The sequence below is a fragment of the Halichondria panicea genome, chromosome 15, assembly GCF_963675165.1.
Source record: "Halichondria panicea chromosome 15, odHalPani1.1, whole genome shotgun sequence".
NCBI lineage: Eukaryota > Metazoa > Porifera > Demospongiae > Suberitida > Halichondriidae > Halichondria > Halichondria panicea.
The window spans coordinates 1019035-1039033 of record NC_087391.1 but is presented as its reverse complement, the minus strand read 5'-3'; the positions used below and the strand labels follow the sequence as shown (position 1 = coordinate 1039033).

Genomic DNA, 19999 nt, shown 5'->3' with positions numbered 1-19999 from the left:
AACAGCACACTGTGCTGAATTAGCATGTTTACCTGTTTCAGCACACCCATTACATTTAGCACAGTCCATTTAGCACATGTAATCGAACATCAAAATTACAAGCCATGAAAAAGCACACCAATACAACACGTAGGCTGTGCTATATGCCTACAAAACAGCACATGTAGTGTGCTGAATCACTGTTTAGCACACTGCGGTGCTAATATAGCACACGCTCAGGGTCTAAAACAGCACACCTCTTTTCTCTGTGTAGGTGCTTGTCCAAGTATCCCGGGAGTACTAAGTATCACGCTACCATCCCAGGATCAACCCAGGATGACCAGGCGTATAGCCACATGCTTGTCCAAGTATCCCGGGAGTACTAAGTATCACGCTACCATCCCAGGATCAACCCAGGATGACCAGGCGTATAGCCACATGCTTGTCCAAGTATCCCGGGAGTACTAAGTATCGCGCTACCATCCCAGGATCAACCCGGGATGATCAGGCGTATAGCTATAGGTGCTTGTCCAAGTATCCCGGGAGTACTAAGTACCGCGCTACCATCCTAGGATCAACCCGGGATGACCAGGTGCATAGCTATAGGTGCTTGTCCAAGTATCCCGGGAGTACTAAGTATCACGCTACCATTCTAGGATCAACCCGGGATGACCAGGTGCATATAGCTTGTCCAAGTATCCCGGGAGTACTAAGTATCGCGCTAACATCCCAGGATCAACCCGGGATGATCAGGCGTATAGCTATAGGCACATGCTTGCATGTCCAAGTATCCCCATCCCAGGATCAACTTGGGATGACCAAGCGTACAGCCACATGTTTGTCCAAGTATCCCGAGAGTACTAAGTATCACGCTACCATCCCAGGATCAACCCGGGATTACCAGGCGTATAGCTATAGGTGCTTGTCCAAGTATCCCGGGAGTACTATAGATACCTTGCTACTATCCCAGGATCAACCCGGGATGACCAGGCGTATAGCTATAGGTGCTTGTCCAAGTATCCCGGGAGTACTAAGTATCACGCTACCATCCCAGGATCAACCCAGGATGACCAGGCGTATAGCCACATGCTTGTCCAAGTATCCCGGGAGTACTAAGTATCACGCTACCATCCCAGGATCAACCCAGGATGACCAGGCGTATAGCCACATGCTTGTCCAAGTATCCCGGGAGTACTAAGTATCGCGCTACCATCCCAGGATCAACCCGGGATGATCAGGCGTATAGCTATAGGTGCTTGTCCAAGTATCCCGGGAGTACTAAGTACCGCGCTACCATCCTAGGATCAACCCGGGATGACCAGGTGCATAGCTATAGGTGCTTGTCCAAGTATCCCAGGAGTACTAAGTATCACGCTACCATCCTAGGATCAACCCGGGATGACCAGGTGCATATAGCTTGTCCAAGTATCCCGGGAGTACTAAGTATCGCGCTAACATCCCAGGATCAACCCGGGATGATCAGGCGTATAGCTATAGGTGCTTGTCCAAGTATCCCGGGAGTACTAAGTATCGCGCTACCATCCCAGGATCAAACCAGGTGCATAGCTATAGGTGCTTGTCCAAGTATCCCGGGAGTACTAAGTATCACGCTACCATCCTAGGATCAACCCGGGATGACCAGGTGCATATAGCTTGTCCAAGTATCCCGGGAGTACTAAGTATCGCGCAAACATCCCAGGATCAACCCGGGATGATCAGGCGTATAGCTATAGGTGCTTGTCCAAGTATCCCGGGAGTACTAAATATCACGCTACCATCCCAGGATCAACCCGGGTATATAGCCACATGCTTGTCCAAGTATCCCGGGAGTACTAAGTACCTCGCTATACCATCCCAGGATCAACCCGGGATGTAGCTATATAGGTGCGTATCCCGGGAGTACTAAGAATCGCGCTACCATCCCAGGATCAACCCGGTATGACCAGGCGTATAGCCACATGCTTGTCCAAGTATCCCGGGAGTACTAAGTATCGCGCTACCATCCCAGGATCAACCCGGGATGATCAGGCGTATAGCTATAGGTGCTTGTCCAAGTATCCCGGGAGTACTAAGTATCACGCTACCATCCTAGGATCAACCCGGGATGACCAGGTGCATATAGCTATAGTCTAAGGGCCAGATACTCAGAGTGGCAGCGGTTATGCACGTGTTGTTCCATATGGAAAACCCACAGGCGATACCACAACAAATCTCTGAATCTGCAATAAAAGCTGCAGATCGTTTTGTGGACTTCTGTTTGCAACATGCTGCATACCTGGGTGGAAGGGGAGATATCATGGCTATTTCAGAAGTTCAGAAAGGTTATTGAACGTTGCATGTAATACGTATTAAACTGAGGTTAAATGCAAATGCTTTATTATATTAACACCTATAAGGTGCTACATTTCTAAACATTATAGTAGGTAACACGCCCACACATGTGTATGTGACTTCCTTTGGTATCATGACTATGGAACTGTACATAAACCCTTTTTATTGATACCTCGAATACTTTATATCGCATGCTTATAACAGCGTTTGTAACTTTTTATCTTTTAAAGCCTCTGCGCTCAGTGATGGACATCACTCGGAGGATAAGGAACTAGTTAAATACACATTGCTATTACCAGGGAGCACTCTCTACATCAGCCCACTTCTGGCAGCTAAAAGGTTTAGAAACAAGGGAAACAAAGAAAGTGCCATCAATGCCATTAACCTGTTAGAAAGGGAAGGTTTGGGAGAAGTTCTAACCACAAAATCCAAGCGAGGCACAAGTTTTGTAAGTGTATAAAATTTGTGGCGATTGCAGGATCAACTAATTTATGTCTATATATATACAGAAATACAAGTTCGTGAAGATCGCTCTACCAGATCTGCAAGAGGTAGAGAAAAGGGCTTCAAAGCTTCTGTCATTCCAAGTGTCCCTCAGTAGATATGCGGAAAGTCTTCAAGAGGAAGAAATAACATCGTAAGTTTCTTTTTACAGTGCAGATATGTATATATATACCGTACATGCAACGAAATTTTCGAGGCACTTCTATTTGGTGGAATGGCCTCTAAAAACATTTTGTTGCACAATGTTTGTGGAATGACTGCTTGCCAGAAGCCACGTCTTTAACCAAACAATTTCCGTGGAGTTAATTTTCATGTTGGATTGCTAACCCATGCACGAAATCAACGAATTAAGCCCCTCGAAAATGTCGTACTGTATATAGTGTTGGAACGATATAATGTGTGCCTGTGCTAATTATGGTTCTGTTCTGGTGGAATGTCTTAGTAGATAACCTATAGCCGCAATACAACTTTTGACCTAGCTACTAATCATACACTTGTATAACTATAGTGGTAATGAAATGAAGAGAGAGGAGGCATCAAGTGATGCGGGTAACCGGACGCCCAGGAAAAGTCCAAGAAAAAGGTATAGGCGTCGTATATAAATGTTACAGTACTAACCCTTCACTTTGAGGATGCAGCAACGTTAAGCAATATAATTATTATAATAGGAAGATCTCAGCCAGCTCAATAGGCACACCCACAAAGCATCCAATGAGGTATGTATAATTATAACTGCAAGATTATAATGTTACAGCAATTTTACCAGCAATTTAATATAGGGCATTTTTAATGTCCCAGTTTTATGTGTATAGTAATTATTCTATGCAATGCGTGCATGTGTGAATATAGGTCACAGGAACAAGAACAAGAGACACCAACAACTCCCGACAGATAGAGGTAATAATCTAAAACAGTTCACGTTTACAAAATGATACATTCCAGTTAAACATGACATGTCACGATAATAATGATCATCTTATTGCGTGCATGTGCACTTTCTCTATAATAGTGCCACTGGGACATCTTGCCATGAACTTTGACTGTGCAGCAACATCTACCCACTTTCAGTCTGCAAGTACATTTATCTTAATTGTTGTGTTGATAGTCTGTTAGTTGTATATACGCATAATTATGTTGATTCTTGTAATAAATTATTGTGCTTGCACAATACCACATTAATTATACCAGGAGCATCCCGGGAGACTTGGACAAGCACGTGGCTATATGCCTGATCATCCCGGGTTGATCCTGGGATGGTAGCGCGATACTTAGTACTCCCGGGATACTTGGACAAACATGTGGCTATACGCCTGGTCATCCCGGGTTGATCCTGGGATGGTAGCGCGATACTTAGTACTCCCGGGATACTTGGACAAACATGTGGCTATACGCCTGGTCATCCCGGGTTGATCCTGGGATGGTAGCGTGATACTTAGTACTCCCGGGATACTTGGACAAACATGTGGCTATACGCCTGGTATTCCCGGGTTGATCCTGGGATGGTAGCGTGATACTTAGTACTCCCGGGATACTTGGACAAGCACCTATAGCTATGCACCTGGTCATCCCGGGCTGATCCTGGGATGGTAGCGCGATACTTAGTACTCCCGGGATACTTGAACAAACATGTGGCTACATACGCCTGGTCATCCTGGGTTGATCCTGGGATGGTAGCGCGATACTTAGTACTCCCGGGATACTTGGACAAACATGTGGCTATACGCCTGCATGGTCATCCCGGGTTGATCCTGGGATGGTAGCGTGATACTTAGTACTCTCGGGATACTTGGACAAGCATGTGGCTATACGCCTGATCATCCCGGGTTGATCCTGGGATGGTAACGTGATACTTAGTACTCCCGGGATACTTGGACAAGCATGTGGCTATATACCTGATCATCCCGGGTTGATCCTGGGATGGTAGCGTGATACTTAGTACTCCCGGGATACTTGGACACGCAATGCACCTGGTCATCCCGGGTTGATCCTGGGATGGTAGCGCGATACTTAGTACTCCCGGGATACTTGGACAAGCACCTATATAGCTATACGCCTGGTCATCCCGGGTTGATCCTGGGATGGTAGCGCGATACTTAGTACTCCCGGGATACTTGGACAAGCACCTATATAGCTATACGCCTGGTCATCCCGGGTTGAACATGGGATGGTAGCGCGGTACTTAGTACTCCCAGGATACTTGAACAAGCATGTGGCTATACGCCTGATCATCCCGGGTTGATCCTGGGATGGTAACGTGATACTTAGTACTCCCGGGATACTTGGACAAGCACCTATAGCTATATACGCCTAGTCATCCCGGGTTGATCCTGGGATGGTAGCAAGGTATCTAGTACTCCTGGGATACTTAGACACACATATAGCTATACGCCTGGTCACCCCGGGTTGATCCTTATGGTTGATCCTTATGGTTGATCCTGGGCTGTGTTGCATGGTGCTGGGACATCCTGGGATAATACTATAATTGTACATACTCATGGGCAACTTAGGATTACATGGACATGTCTTGGCGTCTTTGGACATGGATGAAAGTTTATGCCATAACAATAATAAGTATACAGTACATTCTGTCAAGGGTATATAAACAGAAAGTGCATAGATCTACTCCCTTGGTTCTAAATTATGCATGGCTATAGTTCTTTGTTTGCTTAACAGCCAACATCCAACATCAATTCACCCCCTCCTAGGTTCAAAGTTGAGATGAGTGTGTACCCGACCATCACTGGAGGCCTATCACAAGTCACACCCTGACAACCAGCCGGACACACCTCCAAAGACAAACTAATTATACATTCAACAGTGTTGTTTAGAATACAATTTTTAATGATCTATTCTGGAATGTACATGGCATGGTATCTAAGGGTATCAAGGAATACTTGTTGTCTCTGTTTACACAGCATTAGAATGAATGAGAGAGTGTTCAGCAGACTTCTTAGCATCCTCGTTTCTTTCCACATGTCGAGGAATACCGTTTGTCTGTGGATGCGTTTATGAAGAACTTTCAGAATAGAATACGTTAACAAACTAATGCTTATTTGTTCTAAAATTCTATCTTGTTTTTGTTTACGTATGGCCAAAATAAACACAAGTGTCTTTAGCATGTTTTTCAACATAATTTCCTTAAAGTCGTCCACTTTTTGTTGAATTAGCAACTCTTGGTCTTGTACTATAGGGATTTTATCATCCCCAACACGTCTATTTTCAGTCATTGCTGATATGATTGGTGAAAGAGAACTTCTGGAATAAATAGACGGCGTTAGACTATTCCCAAGTGTGAAATCAATTTCATTTTTTCCCCCATTTATCACAAGAGCTCGAGCAATTTCAGCTAGATGTTCTTCAGAGTAGCACGAGTCATTTAGAGTGAATTGTGTTATAGTTTTGTCCTTGATGAGCATTCGGATTAAATGCTTAAAGAATTTAGCAGAATTAAAGGAGAACTTTCCGGGTTCAAAATCTAGTATTACTGACTGCAATCTACTGGTAACAATTGAATCCAGAAGAAGATGATAGGGATTTTTGAGTTTTGCTTCGATATCCATTTCTGAATCTGAGTCCCAATCTGAGTCATTGTTAATGTGTGATGATGCAGCGGAAAATGCAGCCATAAATGCAGCAACGGTTGATCCAACAGTTTGATTTTGAGAATCTATAATACAAAGATTTCTTAAGCTTTTATTTTTCTTTAATCCACAGCTTAGTGAGGAAATCAGTTCTTTGGTCAGCTCAACAAAGACGAGATTAAATGTGTGTAATGTGTGGTTGTTTTGAAGAATGTAAGACACACCTTCTGGATCAATATCCATATCTCCTAGGGTTACCCTCTGTAAAGTACGATTCATAGCGATCCCATATAACAATTGAGATAATGTTGGGCTGGAACTAAAATCCAAGGGACCCTTTGTATTAAAACATGATCTTAAAATGAGAGATTCAAGGTTAAAAAAGGTTTCTGTGACAGTAAATCTTAATACTGTGTCAACTTCATGTTCTATTTCAGCTGGGAGACGTAGATCTACTTGCAATGACATACTTTTCATTAATTGCAAACGTTCACGTGCTGCAAAGCCCAATGCCACAAATATTTCTAGGCGGTGCTCAGATGACTTAATATCCAGAGACTCAAGACAATTCATGTTATCAGCGATTAAATCCTGAAGCTGTAGTAAACGATAGGTAGCACCAACTACTCCTTGTAGAGATAAATGTTGTATTTTCCCCATCATTATTAGAATTCTTAATACCGTTGCTAACATTTTTTTGTCCCGAACATCCAGCTGGTCTGCACATTCATTTTCATCAACTGGACTGGTAACTGACAAGCTGTTTACATTACAGAACGCATGTTGGCATAGCAATATATTTATGTGATTAATAGTACAGTAGCCATAGTCCGTGAGAATGGGTTGGTGATTTAGAACAAGGCTTTTTACAGATGTCAACTCGTTAGTGCTTTTAAAATTCCTCACGAACTGGACAAAATTTGAATGAATGAGCGTCAGATTAATGACCTCCCACGTACAACAACTCTTGTCAATGAAGAAAGCTAAAGAAGCGGATAACTTCTCATTAAGTCCAGATGCCATTATCTTTAGTACTCGCCCTTTAATCAATGATGATAAAAGAGGGCATAACACAGTATTCTGAGCTTCATATATCAACATTATTTTTGTTACAAATGCCTTATGATCTGTTGTTTCCTCGAACATGCACAAATCTAACTGTTTGTCACAAATGACATGTTCATAACAATGATGATGTAGTTTGGATTGACCAGCTAGGAAAAGCAGTGTGTACCTAAGGCGATCATCCATCACATTACAAGCTAAGAAATTACTAGCGTCCAAGGGGGACAGTGTTTCGTAAATCCATTTAGCAGCTAGATATTCTTGTACCGTCAGGTGAGTGAAAGCATAATTCAGTTTTCGGCCACGACTCATGAAGCCTTTAGATGCGGTGAGTAGTCCTAGTGATTTAAAATTTTGACCAATGAGTTTTCTGACTTCTTCATCCTCAAGTACAACTCTGTCATTAAAACTATTCTCATATGCAAGCTTGCACACATTTAAAAGGTCTGGTTCGAGCATTGATTTACATTCGATGCCTTGTATGTCTGCTTCCCTGGTGAGAACATTTGAAATAAAATGTTCGTAAGTTCCGGTGAGGGTTAGTGGTAAGTCATACTTCTCTTGTTTATACACAAAAATGATGATGGCACAAATTAAAGGGTTCTCACAAACTTTTAGTAGCTCAAGCTTTTCAAAACATAACAGATTCTGCAGTTTATTTCCTTCTTCGCCATGTATCGATGAAGAAATACAGCTCATGATGTCATTTTCACTAAACCCTAATAATTTAACGTGTATACTTAAAGTATGCAAGCTCTCTATTTTTTGTGAGGCATAAGGGCGGGAAGTTACAAGTACAGAGCATTTCGCTAGTTTTTTTCCTTGCAAAATTTGTAAAAATGGTGAGTGTTTCGTTCTTTGTTTGTGAGAAAGCTCATCATAGCCATCAAATATGAGGAGAACATTAGCACCTTGATTTTTCCTAACATGCTCCACTACTTTCATTTGAAGATCAGAATCATCGTGGTAGAAGAGATCGTCGATTCTATTTGAGTTAACTATCTCTGGATCTCTTAAAGGGATGAGAACAGTTAAGTTAAAATCTTGAGCCGTTTGCTCTTTAGACCAGTTATGAACAATCTTCCTACACAGAGTTGACTTTCCTGAGCCAGGATCTCCATCTATGAGTATCTTAAAAGGTTTCTCCAAGCCTTTGAAAATATTTTCCAAATCTATTTGCTCATTGCTATCGTTTCCATTTTTGGTCTTTAATAATAAGAGTAAGTTTAGTGAATTTCTCACTTGGAGGAGGCGGCCATGGATCTTCTTGCATAATAGGCTCACTCAAGTACATTTCTTTAAGGTATCTAGCGTACTCCTTTACACAACTTGAAATAAATTCACATTTTGCCAATTCTGCTAGAATACCTAATAAGTATAATGATCACATAATCAATTTACTACACACACTTTTGCAAGTACAATTGGTATTCTTCCATGCACCATCTGCCATCAGGTGTACTACATCCAACAGAGTTTTACCTTGTTTGGAACAAAGTTCCTCAGCCACAGACTTGTTACCAGTTGAAGCAAGAGCTTTTATCAGCTCTTCGTATGATGCATCTGGGTGGGACTGAAACCATCTTGATAGCATGTCTGTTTTCCTCCTTTCATGTTGGGAATAGTCTCTCTCAATCTGCTTAAGAGTCTCCTCACTAAGCTGAAGTTTCAGCCCAACTTCAAACCAGTCGTCCATTGGCAAATGAAATATCTCTCGCACTGAGCTTATTAGATGTTCTACATGATCTTCGACTATGGGACCTATTATAATTATGTTTAAGTATGACTCGTGTCTATAAATCAACTCACCTATTTCTTTCAAGGGAATGATATTGTATTTTCTCTCGATCTCGGTAGCCATTCTAACCATTCCAACAGCATGTAAAGCATTTGAAAGGTCTTTCCACGTAGTTGGATTTTCGATACTCTTTAACCAAACTTCTAACATATCTTGAAAACTCAAGTCAGGACTAGCTCGATGCTTCATTTCAATGGCTTTCAGATCCACTGGTTTCAGCCCAAGATTAACTCCCATCTGGAACCATTCAGTACGAGCATCCCACAACTGATTGATGACGTCTTTCAAGTTTGTGAGACTTAAAACAATTCCTTTACCTGTATTAAGCGTAGTGCTAGAAATGTATGCATAACTAATACTGTATACCTATACCATAATTATGCATAAAATAATTTGTACCGCACAATATTGGCCTTTATTTGAGGCCTGTACAATCCCCATTGAAATCGCGCCGTTTAATCGAGGAAATAAGATGAATCGCGTTACATTTTCGTAGCATTATAATTGACCAAAACATAAAATTTTATGTTGAATACGATAATTCCTTCACGAGGCATGATAGTTAATGACTTGTAGGAACAAATTAGTACTAATGCCTATAATTATAGCCTACCTGTTTCTTTATCTGGTGTATTACCAGGACCAGGGTTCAATTCAACATCTCCAGACAATATTAACAATGATAATAAGATCACTGCAATGTGCAACAAGCCCAGCACCACAATAAGTGTTCCAGTTCCATCACTATAAAGCCCTCCTCTTGGAGCAGATCTAGAAGACCTGGGTGACCTATTCTTCAGGCCTCTACTGCGCAGCCTGATACAATAGAGACCAATTCGAGCTCTCCAGGTTGAAATATCATCCATTGCTCAGCACTGCACTAGCATCAAGCACAGTCTCATGAATCAGCTCAGCTCAGCAAGCCTAAATCTGACTATGACGTCACACTAAGTTTTACTACCGGATGTTGATGTTAATTAATAAGGGTACCAGTCGAATGGCCAAGGCAGAAATTTATTTCTCAGACCGGAAGTACTTCCTGTTGTCATTTGGATATGCGGTTTCAAGCTCAATTTTTGTACAAACTTTAGCATAGTGTAACATTTTATTCCTTGAAGGTACTAAATATATAATTTTATATTCTTTATTCTTATTGCATCCTCTTCATAACAATATCTATATCACAAGTTCAACACAGAGCCTTGCTTAGTAGCAGAAGCTTTTTTTGGGGGGGTTTTGACTTACCTGTACATTAGCTGATGCAAAATCAGTTCCCCACCCCATACCAACTCCAAACGTGGTATATCGCTTGTTTACAGGTTAATACCATTGTATTTCAAAATTTAAGCTGTTCTACTGTATAATCATTCCGGTAGAGCATACAAAAGTTGGGCATGATTTTACACACTAACCACATGAATTGAAATGTTGTCCAGCTTTGTAACAACGCACATAGATCTACATCATGTACAAACAACAAAACCTAATACAATGGGGAAGTTAAAATACACAGGGGAATCAAAATGAGTTCTGTTAAGAGACGTTTTCACTCAAAAAAGAGCATGTGACATCCACTGTCCACAATCCAGACGAATCAAATGCTCTATGCAGAAAAGACCTTCTGTAAAAGGGATATCTATTGAATAGATCAGAATTGTCCCCTGAGTAGTGTTCTCCAGTCTTTAGTCTCCCCCCCCATTCTTCATATGCCTCCGAGTACTCCCACCTCAAATCCTGGTACTGGCCGCTGAGTGTCTTTCAATACACAGCCAGATTTTACTGTTAAAGTTACAATTTTTCCCTGCATGAAAATAATGTAAAACATGACTGTGAGTTGCTCTGTAAACTACAGCAAAAACGTCCTGTGTTTAGAGCGCCAGAATTATGACCTAAACACTAAACACATGTACAAGCATTGATTACTGTACGCCCACTCACCCAGATGATTGTGTGGTACCTTGTACTGTTTGCATGCCTATAAGCCTGATTTTCTCATTATATAAAGCACATTAACAACTTAGCTATAGACCTGACAGACCTAATTTAAAACTGGGACACAAACTGTTTTTTATTCCATCTTGCTACACACTGTACAGCTTGACAAACCATGAAATTTTCAAGCTGCATAAAACCCACAGAAACGGTGAGAACAACTAGATAATCATTCACAACATAGAATAGACCTACCTGTACAAGATAACCAACTGCAAAGTTGTGAACTGGTGGGGAACTGATAATGCAGAAGCAGAAGTAAAGACACCCAAAAGACACTTGATCCACATACTGGCTTGTTGCCAAGCTCAAGCATGATTAAAATCCACAAACTTGATATCCACCTGTAGCTGAGGTGATGCCCTTCCAGTTTGTAGTGCTATTTCCTACCATATGACTAACTAAACTGGCCTCAAACTCAAGCCCTCGTTTTTGTTTACTCTCTAACATGTATTGGAAATGCATATTAAATTAACCGTTAGGCATTTACATGGACTTCCGGTGCCTTGGCCATTTGACTGGTACATGTACAGTACATGAATTGTACAGCCCATATACATTTTGTGGTTGGACACTATTAATTTGTGTAAATTTTGAAATCAACACGCTTTTTTTTATGAGGTGATCTATTGGCACAACACAGTCATAACAGCTACACAAGAAGTGCATACTTCAGTATTACTTATCAGAGTCAAACGTGATAAGGTAACAAAGAGTGAGCAAAATAACATCTTTGTGTGAAGCTGTCCTAAAATCAGCCGACAATGCTAATAACTATAACTGTTCAGATAAAGAATTCGTGAGAGGCATAGGCCATGTACAGGAATCCATCCTCGTCCCTCTCCTGGTCATAGATCTGGCTCACGGTGGTGGCCATGTTGGCTAGACTCTTGTTATTCACCAGCCTCAATTTTTTTTTTTTTTTAATATGGAAATGATCTCCTCATTCAAAACCATAATTATGGGGTGTTTGTATATCTAGTAGATCAGGACAGGAAAAATTAGAATCTAGAATCCAGGCTAGGGATCTTGAGTGTATAGAATCTAGCTAGATTACATAATTAAATGTCTTAGTTCAATTCTACTTCTTGAGCATTTCATTTAAATTAAGAAAGAAAAATAATTATGGTGTTATAGTTATAATTTATGGTGTTATAGTTATATAGATCTAAATTAAAATTTTATACACATGTGTACACATAAAGTTCAAAGTTCTTCCCTAGGGGTCTGACCTTCGGTAGCCTCGAGGCCACGCCAATTTTAATCGGCCTGGATTCGAGGCTAGACCTTCGGCAGCTGCCAGGGTCAGGTTCCCTTCGTAAATTGGTTTAGCAAAAGCAGATCTGGTTCCTCGTATGCACATAATTGCTGATCGAATGATGGCAAAACTTAGCCGACATCTTATCCATCCCATGACAATAGAGTATGGTTTTTCTTGTTTTCTTGATAGCATGTCTGCTAGTATTTTGTAGAACGTTGTTCCTTCCTTTCCCATACTGCCTGTAGTTGAGAATACGAGAGGTGTAAACACACCATGTTCTACGTTTTGAACTCTTTGATTGTATTCTCTTTTTTTGGCTGCCTCATGTTGCTTGGTGGCGGTGTCTTTGGAGCGATAGCATGGCGCATTTGGGTGAAATATACTCTCACATTCAGGAAAGCGTTTTGTGTTGGGTTCCAGAAACCACGTGCTTTGATGTCAAGGTGAGCCTCGTCACCAACAATCGCTGATCTGTAGGCGAAGGTTTTTCCACTCAGAGGCTGTAGGGGCGGTTCTGTTGCCACATTATAGCAGACTTGAGACAGCAGATTAGCAGATTTCGTTATGTCTCATAAATATAAATAAATGGGGAATCCTCCTCTTTTACATGTCATCGCATGGTTGATTGTAAAGGGGGAGCAGCTGCATACACATGTCCTTGGGGTGTTCCCTATCTATGGGGGGTGATCAGTGCCAAAACCTCCAGTTCTTTCTAAAATTATTTGCATGGTAAAGTTCTACATACAAATGACACGCTCTCTCTTATTTGCATGGTGATTTTCTACATACAAATGATACTCTTATTTGCATGGTGAAGTTCTACATACAAATGACACGCTCACTCTTATTTTCATGGTGATTTTCTACATACAAATGATACTCTTATTTGCATGGTGAAGTTCTACATACGAATGAAAATTCTACATACAAATGAGAAGTTCTACATACAAATAATGCTGCATGGCAAATGATAAGCTTTGTTAGTTTTACAATGACACTCTCATATAATTATATTTGAAACCACTCCCTTTTTCATCTATAGGGAAGGGCTCGGATGAAAAAGGGAAGGTTGGAATACAATTAGAACAAACCACTAACTACATAATGTGTGGGTGTTTATTCAGCTTTGATCCCAGACCGTCAGAAATGTATTTTATACTCGAGGCTATATAGCAACAGAAATAGTACAATCATGCGTGAGTGGTGGCACGCAAGTTGTTAGGACGTTAACATTGTGGGAGCGTGACATTCTTCACGCATGCCCCTAGGACAACTGTAAATTTATAGCGGCATATTGAAGGAGGACACAATTAGACTACATTACATCATCTGTAATTAATCTGATTGGCTAAAAACAGTAGATTACATGGAAGCATAATCTACAAGAAGGTACTTATTCTACAGGAAATGGGCACATATTCTACAGGAAGTGTACACATATTCTACAGGAAATGGACGCATATTCTACAGGAAGTGACAAATAATTTGCAGGAAGTTCTCAAAAGTTGGAATGAAATTTTTAGTGAAAGTGACAAGAAGATGACAAAAACATTATAAAAAACACAGAATGCGATAGTTTGTTCAGTCAATATCCATTCTTGCTTTGCTTTTTCCAGTTGGGCATGGGCAAGGGGGGCCAGGAAGCATTAAAAACACTTTAGCAGTCGCTTGATACTTTCTATTGAGTTTTTTAAGGTTCCATGCCGGTCCAGTCTGCTCTATACCCCCCTCTACTCCACCACAGAGCTTCATTCTTCTTCTTGTAGTGTTGCAGTCGGTTCTAGCATAGTTCTAGATTCTTTTTACTTGTCTGTTCTTTCCAGTATCTTCAGGAAGCGTTTCACAAGCTTTACTAAGTCTTACTGTAGTTTTTCATTGTTTTGAAGCCGTCTTCTTGTCTTTTTCTGTCAACTGGTGTCTCTCACAGCTCTCCAGCTTGTCCAGCTCGCACAAATTCAATTTCTGTTGCTACGCACCAAACCTGGCTTTTTATAACCACGCCTCGCGCATGCGCAATGAAGTCCAAGTTAGATAGACCACACCCACTTGTAGAATATGCTTGGTTACGGTTAGATTCCCTCGGCTTTGCGCCTCGGGCTAACCGTAACCGCGGAGGTTACACAGCCAAAAATCCACAGGCCTGTTTCAGGCCCGTGGGGAAAATCAGTTGAATACAGGCCGGAATACGGGCCTGTATGCGGATGTAATCGCCCACGGCCCGCTTACATCCTGGAACCACAGGCCTGTTACAGCACGTACATCCTGTCCTGAATACGGACCGTAAATAACAGGCCTGTTTCAGCCTGTACCACCCACGTCCTGCTTACAGCCTGTGCAACCAGTGTATGCGCATGCGCAGAGAGAAAGTTGCTTAGCTACGAAATCCACCAAGAGACTGAAAAGGTGCTTCAGTTGATGTTCTCGTTCAGTTGCAGCTTTAAAGGATGGATGGAGTAATTATATTATTTATGGAGCTGACTGCCAAGGCCAGCTAGCAAGAAAAGAGAGAGAGAGGAAGTAAGTAGAGTCTAAATAAGGAGCTAGTATAGTAGGTCTAATTAATACTCACTTCTGTCCATTTGTCAGCTGCTAGATGTCTCTGCAATTATTCTTTCACTGTCTCTAGGAGTCTAGCTCTATAGGCTACAAGGTGTGCTTATGTGGTAATGTATAAATAATTATGTTGACGGAGTTATTTCATATTGCAGATCTGGTTGCCTCTGACGCAGGTTGTTGACTTCTTCTACAACGTTTAATATAAGTGAGTGCTCAGCTGGTTTTTAAAATGTTGGTCAATATGCTGCTTATGTATAGGAATACACATCTAAAAAGGACCTCTACAACGACTACTATATAAGTGAGTACGAGGTATATAAAATGTATACCTATGATATTGTGTCATCATTACTTTACGAGCTCGAGATTCAGGTTCTATTATTGACTCACTTACTCGAACTCGTTTACGTACGTATGCACACACAGATGTACCTGTGTCTATGTCATCATTACTGTACTGATTGAGCTCGAGATTGAGGTTCCTTGTCACACTACTTGAGAATGTGAGCCAATTAATAATTATTTAACTCACTTTAAACTCGTGTACTGATGCACACATACAGATGTACATATATAAATTGGAATGCTCATGCCATCAATGATTTCAACCCATCATGACCAGAAGGTATTTTACAATAATAATTATTGTCGTTTACATTGGTTGGTCTAATTACAGCATCGTGGACACACCTATACTTTAGGAACTATCAGAATTTGGCAGGTAAGCAATCATTCATAATAATTATAAAAACTTTGTTTGTGTTTTGCTTTAGTTAAGTTACTGGCTGTGGACATGGCTGGTCTGTGACAGTACAAACAGTCAAACAAAAAATGTATAATGGTAAGAAACATTATTTTCTTTGCAACGATATTCACTATATACACAGTGACAGAGGACATGGCTGGTCTGTGGACAGTACGAACAGTCGAACAACACATTATATTGGTAAGAAACATTATTTTCTTTGCAACGACATTCACATGTCTTCTTTATACACACAGTGTGACAGAGGACATGGCTGGTAGTACAAACAGTCAAACAGAAAATTTATAAATGTAAGAAACATTATTTTCTTTCCAACCATTATTCACGTGTCTTCTTTATACACACAGTGACACACTCGAGCAGCACAAGCACTAGAAGAAACATTCCTATTAGTGTTGTAAACTGTCGAACTGTCTGGCTATGTTTGTTTCTTAAAAATTTTAACACTTCGTTGAATTATTCATGCCAAACTCAGCTTTTAACTGTATAAAAGCAAACCGGAACTAACTGAGAACACAGGGCTGCTTACAGGCCGTGCTCAGGCTGCTTACAGCCCGTCCCACGGCTGATTACATGCTGAAATCCACAGGCTGCTAAACAGTACCTAACCAAACAGTTGAATACACCACGTGGATTTATACCTGTAACGGGCCCGTAACAGGCATGAAACGGCCCGTGGATTTTTGGCTGTGTACATAGACGCATATTCTACTCTTAGGTGTAGTCTATCCTATACATAATAGTTAGACACTGTTTAGGAAGTTTCTACATAATTTAGAAGCCCAAAGGGCTGGTTGTAGTATCCCGAACGCAGTGAGGGTTCTACTAGCCCTGAGGACTTCTAAATCATGTGGAAACTTCCTAAACAGTGTCTAAGCATTTTAGATCATAGCAACCATGAGTATTTAGCCAATCAGATTTGAATGTTCTTATCTAATCTTTGCTACATGATTTTCTAAGTGAAGTACATGATTTTCTATTGAAGTACATGATTTTCTATTGAAGTACATGATTTTCTAAATTGGATAGAACATTTCCTCTAACCAATCAGATTGCAGTATTTATGACAAACATGATCTAATTATAGTATAGACGGACATTTTAATTAACATATCAACTAGTACGTGTTGGACACGTTCGCTCATGTGGCAATCCTTTTTGGTCACATAAGTGGGCGTGTCCAATAACGGAGTTAAAAAAGATTACTCTCTCTCCCCTGAGCCTTTTCTTAGGTGAAAAGGGGACTGAGTAGTTTCCAGTCTAGCAAATTAACTATGCAAATGCGAGAGTATCATTTGTATGTAGAACTTCACCATGCAAGTAAGAGAGAGCGCGTCATTTGTATGTAGAACTTCACTATGCAAATGATTTTAGTACTAAATAAAAAGAGCTGGAGGTTTTGGCACTGGTCACCTCCCATACATAGCGAAGATGCAATGAGTCAATTCAAGGCCGCCCTCGAAACTCAGATCAGTCGCTTGGTGCACATACATTACCGAGTCAAAAAAGGGGGGTAATCCGTATATATGTGGATACTGTCAATAAACACGTACAGGCCTACTATTTTTATTCTGAAATTGTATACAGTCCATGTTACATCATTGTGCAAATAATGCTAGGTCACGACTAGTTGGACTACGCCCAACTAGGTCCCGACCTAGCGTTATTTTAGAGACAAGTCGGCCTGGGAACGAGGCTATGTGCCGCAAAGATGACTGAGTCCTGTTTTGGCTTACGCCCTTTATTGTGTCAAGCCAAGTCATTAGAGATAAGCAGCTGACAACACACTACACTGTAATTAGGCTACAGATGTTACATGATGTGTTCTTGTGGGTTGTTAGTGTGATAATATGGACCAGGCATATCATCTGCTACAAAGTCTTGCCTTTTTGTTCTACATTGCTGAAAATAAAGAAGCTATAATTGGGGCGAGCGTAGCGAGCCTTATCTTAGTGACCTCGGTAGACAATTTCTCTGTATGTATGTATGTATGTATGTATGTATGTATGTTATGGTAAGGCCACTCCAAGTGACAATCTGGTTTCTGGTCCTGAAGTTTTTCTAATTGCATGCGGGCGGGCGGCTTTTCTCATTATGTCATTATCAATTTCACTTTATGAACTCATTATTTTGCAAATGAATATCATTATTTTGTACCGCATGGACCATTATGCGCATGCGTAGTAGAAACAAGTGCAAAAAACATTTTGTGAAAAAATGGGGAAGAGTAGGGTTGGAAGAGCATGTGCACTGAAGTAACAAAAAGTTCGAAAACAAGATTGTGGGTTGGTATAGTCTTGCATGCTCCAACTAGTTGAGGGTGGGGCACGATCTTTAACAGTTGGGTCCAGCACTACTTCTCGTTACACCTCTTTCTTTATTTGAGACGCTCGATCACCTATTTGACCATCAACTTGTATGTGTTTCTACATAATGACGCTTTGAATGAGGCTTTTTCAAATTAACGTTTCTTTCTGTTACAGCACCGAAACACTAGGTGTAAAATTAATTGAGATGAGCCCTGCCCACCCAAAACTCGAAGTAGTGCTGGACCCAACTGTTAAAGATCGTGCCCCACCCTCAACTAGTTGGAGCATGCAAGACTATACCAACCCACAATCTTGTTTTCGAACTTTTTGTTACTTCAGTGCACATGCTCTTCCAACCCTACTCTTCCCCATTTTTTCACAAAATGTTTTTTGCACTTGTTTGTAAAATTTTTTCACTGCATGCATGCGTTATTTTATAAATAGTCCTGGGAAACCACATACAATATTTTAAGTAATTACGTTTTGTGTCTATTCTAATGGGCGTTCCTTTTAGGGTTACCCATCTTGTTCACATCCTTTTGAGCAGCTCATCCAACATGCTACCCTACTTCTCACCATAATTTTTTTCACAAATGTTTTTTTACACTTGTTTGTATCTACACTTTTTTCTTCACAGGTACCATATATAGATCAAATATCTTCAGTAGGTGGCAATCCACCTTTACTATGATAAAAAAGAGCTAGATCTAGCTAACTGTACTGAATTTTTATTTGCACTGTTGCAGTTTGTGTCTGTTATGATAATTTTCATGAAGTTTTTTGGTCTTATGCATACAATAATTTATTATCACAAGCTAGCTCAGAGCAGGCACGCTCAGAATGCAATGAAGAGCTTCACTTGCGAGCATTAACTGGAGCGGTAAGAATCGACAGTGCAAAACACTACTGTTGCTATAGACCTTAACTGCTCAAGGGTTGCTAAGATAAGAGGGGTGTGGCCATGCTGTCTGCTATGTCTGAGCATGCTCAGTAGGAAAACAATGGCGAACTGACCTCTGCACCTATTAAAGAAGCCATATCATACACCCTAGCAAATTTAACTTCGAAGGAAAGCGATTAGTTCGGGACGTACCCAAGACGGCTGATATGTGTCTAGTTTGTGCTGTGGAGCTACAGTTCTCTACATTATCTCGCGGAAGAACGTGAGGAGAAGAATGACAAAAAGTTGTTGTTTTTTTACTTTTGCTGTTTTTATAACTTTTTCATACAATGTTCAATTTAGTTCATATTTCACACAAATGTCACAAATGATATGGGCAACAGATATATAAACTCAAAATAACTGTGTCTTGTGTCTTGGGTGAGATCCAGAGGGGGCCTTTTTGCTGTTTTCGACCCAACCCTACTATTAGCACTACCGTGCTAATGATAATGGGATAGAAATCCAAGAATAAAATCTGATGCGGGCGGTGGACCAGAAACCAGCGTATCACTTGGAGTGGCCTAATGGTACGGTCGGCCTGATAGCCGGTTTTTACACACGCGATCCTTACCAATTTAGTGTATTCCTCGTGTATTTTGCACTGGAGGCATAAGAAAAAGTTTCGTAAAATGAATCCTGACAACGAAAGCAAACAAGAAAGACTTCGAATAAGGAGGGATCGACACAGACAAGCAAGAGCCCAAGAAACAGCTGTAGAGAAAAAAGTCAGGCTAGCCAAACGCAGAGAAAAGCACAGGGCACTCAAGATTCAAGGTAACCGGATGCATCCCAGCAACTGAGACGGGACACAGAGACTCCTGAGGCCAGGCAGGCACGCCTACAGCAAATGGCTGCTTCCACCCAAACCAGCAGAGCTTCAGGTAAGTACAGGCGGCGTATAGGTGATATAAGCC

At 40.9% G+C, this 19999-nt stretch overlaps 3 protein-coding genes and 2 long non-coding RNA genes across 6 annotated transcripts in view; 3 read left to right on the top strand and 2 right to left on the bottom strand.

Moving 5' to 3' along the window:
- The window catches only part of LOC135348925 (maleylacetoacetate isomerase-like), a 30705-nt gene extending 25042 nt beyond the window's left edge, over positions 1-5663 (top strand). Inside the window, exon 9 of the mRNA XM_064547318.1 lies at positions 5520-5663. Coding sequence (XP_064403388.1) covers positions 5520-5583 — 64 coding nt within the window. The 3' untranslated portion in view covers positions 5584-5663. The remainder of the gene's footprint in view (positions 1-5519) is intronic.
- The window catches only part of LOC135348790 (kinesin-like protein KIF16B), a 149112-nt gene that overhangs the window by 34705 nt on the left and 94408 nt on the right, over positions 1-19999 (bottom strand). The window lies entirely within an intron of this gene.
- On the top strand, positions 1492-4110 carry LOC135348961 (uncharacterized). The gene is made up of 6 exons (XR_010398829.1): positions 1492-2758; positions 2820-2947; positions 3323-3397; positions 3483-3530; positions 3664-3711; positions 3824-4110. It is a non-coding gene; the product is annotated as an uncharacterized LOC135348961 (long non-coding RNA).
- On the bottom strand, positions 5585-10187 carry LOC135348900 (uncharacterized). Its single transcript, XM_064547284.1, has 4 exons — positions 9872-10187; positions 9270-9575; positions 8943-9221; positions 5585-8828 (listed from the first exon to the last, which is right to left on the bottom strand). Exons 1-4 carry the CDS (start codon positions 10122-10124, stop codon positions 8647-8649), a joined length of 1020 nt encoding a protein of 339 aa, XP_064403354.1. The 5' UTR covers positions 10125-10187; the 3' UTR covers positions 5585-8646.
- Positions 14882-16303, top strand: LOC135348954 (uncharacterized). Of its 2 annotated transcripts, XR_010398821.1 has the most exons (11): positions 14882-15028; positions 15098-15161; positions 15220-15272; positions 15326-15368; positions 15494-15570; positions 15631-15692; positions 15744-15788; positions 15841-15908; positions 15955-16013; positions 16070-16123; positions 16181-16303. It is a non-coding gene; the product is annotated as an uncharacterized LOC135348954 (long non-coding RNA). The 2 variants fall into 2 exon arrangements; XR_010398822.1 differs by lacking the exon at positions 15841-15908.

Excerpts from the sequence above, each read along its gene's own strand:
- LOC135348900 (XM_064547284.1), bottom strand. The coding sequence starts at position 10,124 with ATGGATGATATTTCAACCTGGAGAGCTCGAATTGGTCTCTATTGTATC. Across the intron at positions 9,576-9,871 it reads TACACCAGATAAAGAAACAG|GTAAAGGAATTGTTTTAAGT; the intron begins GTAGGCTATAAT and ends CGCTTAATACAG. Across the intron at positions 9,222-9,269 it reads CATTCCCTTGAAAGAAATAG|GTCCCATAGTCGAAGATCAT; the intron begins GTGAGTTGATTT and ends TAATTATAATAG.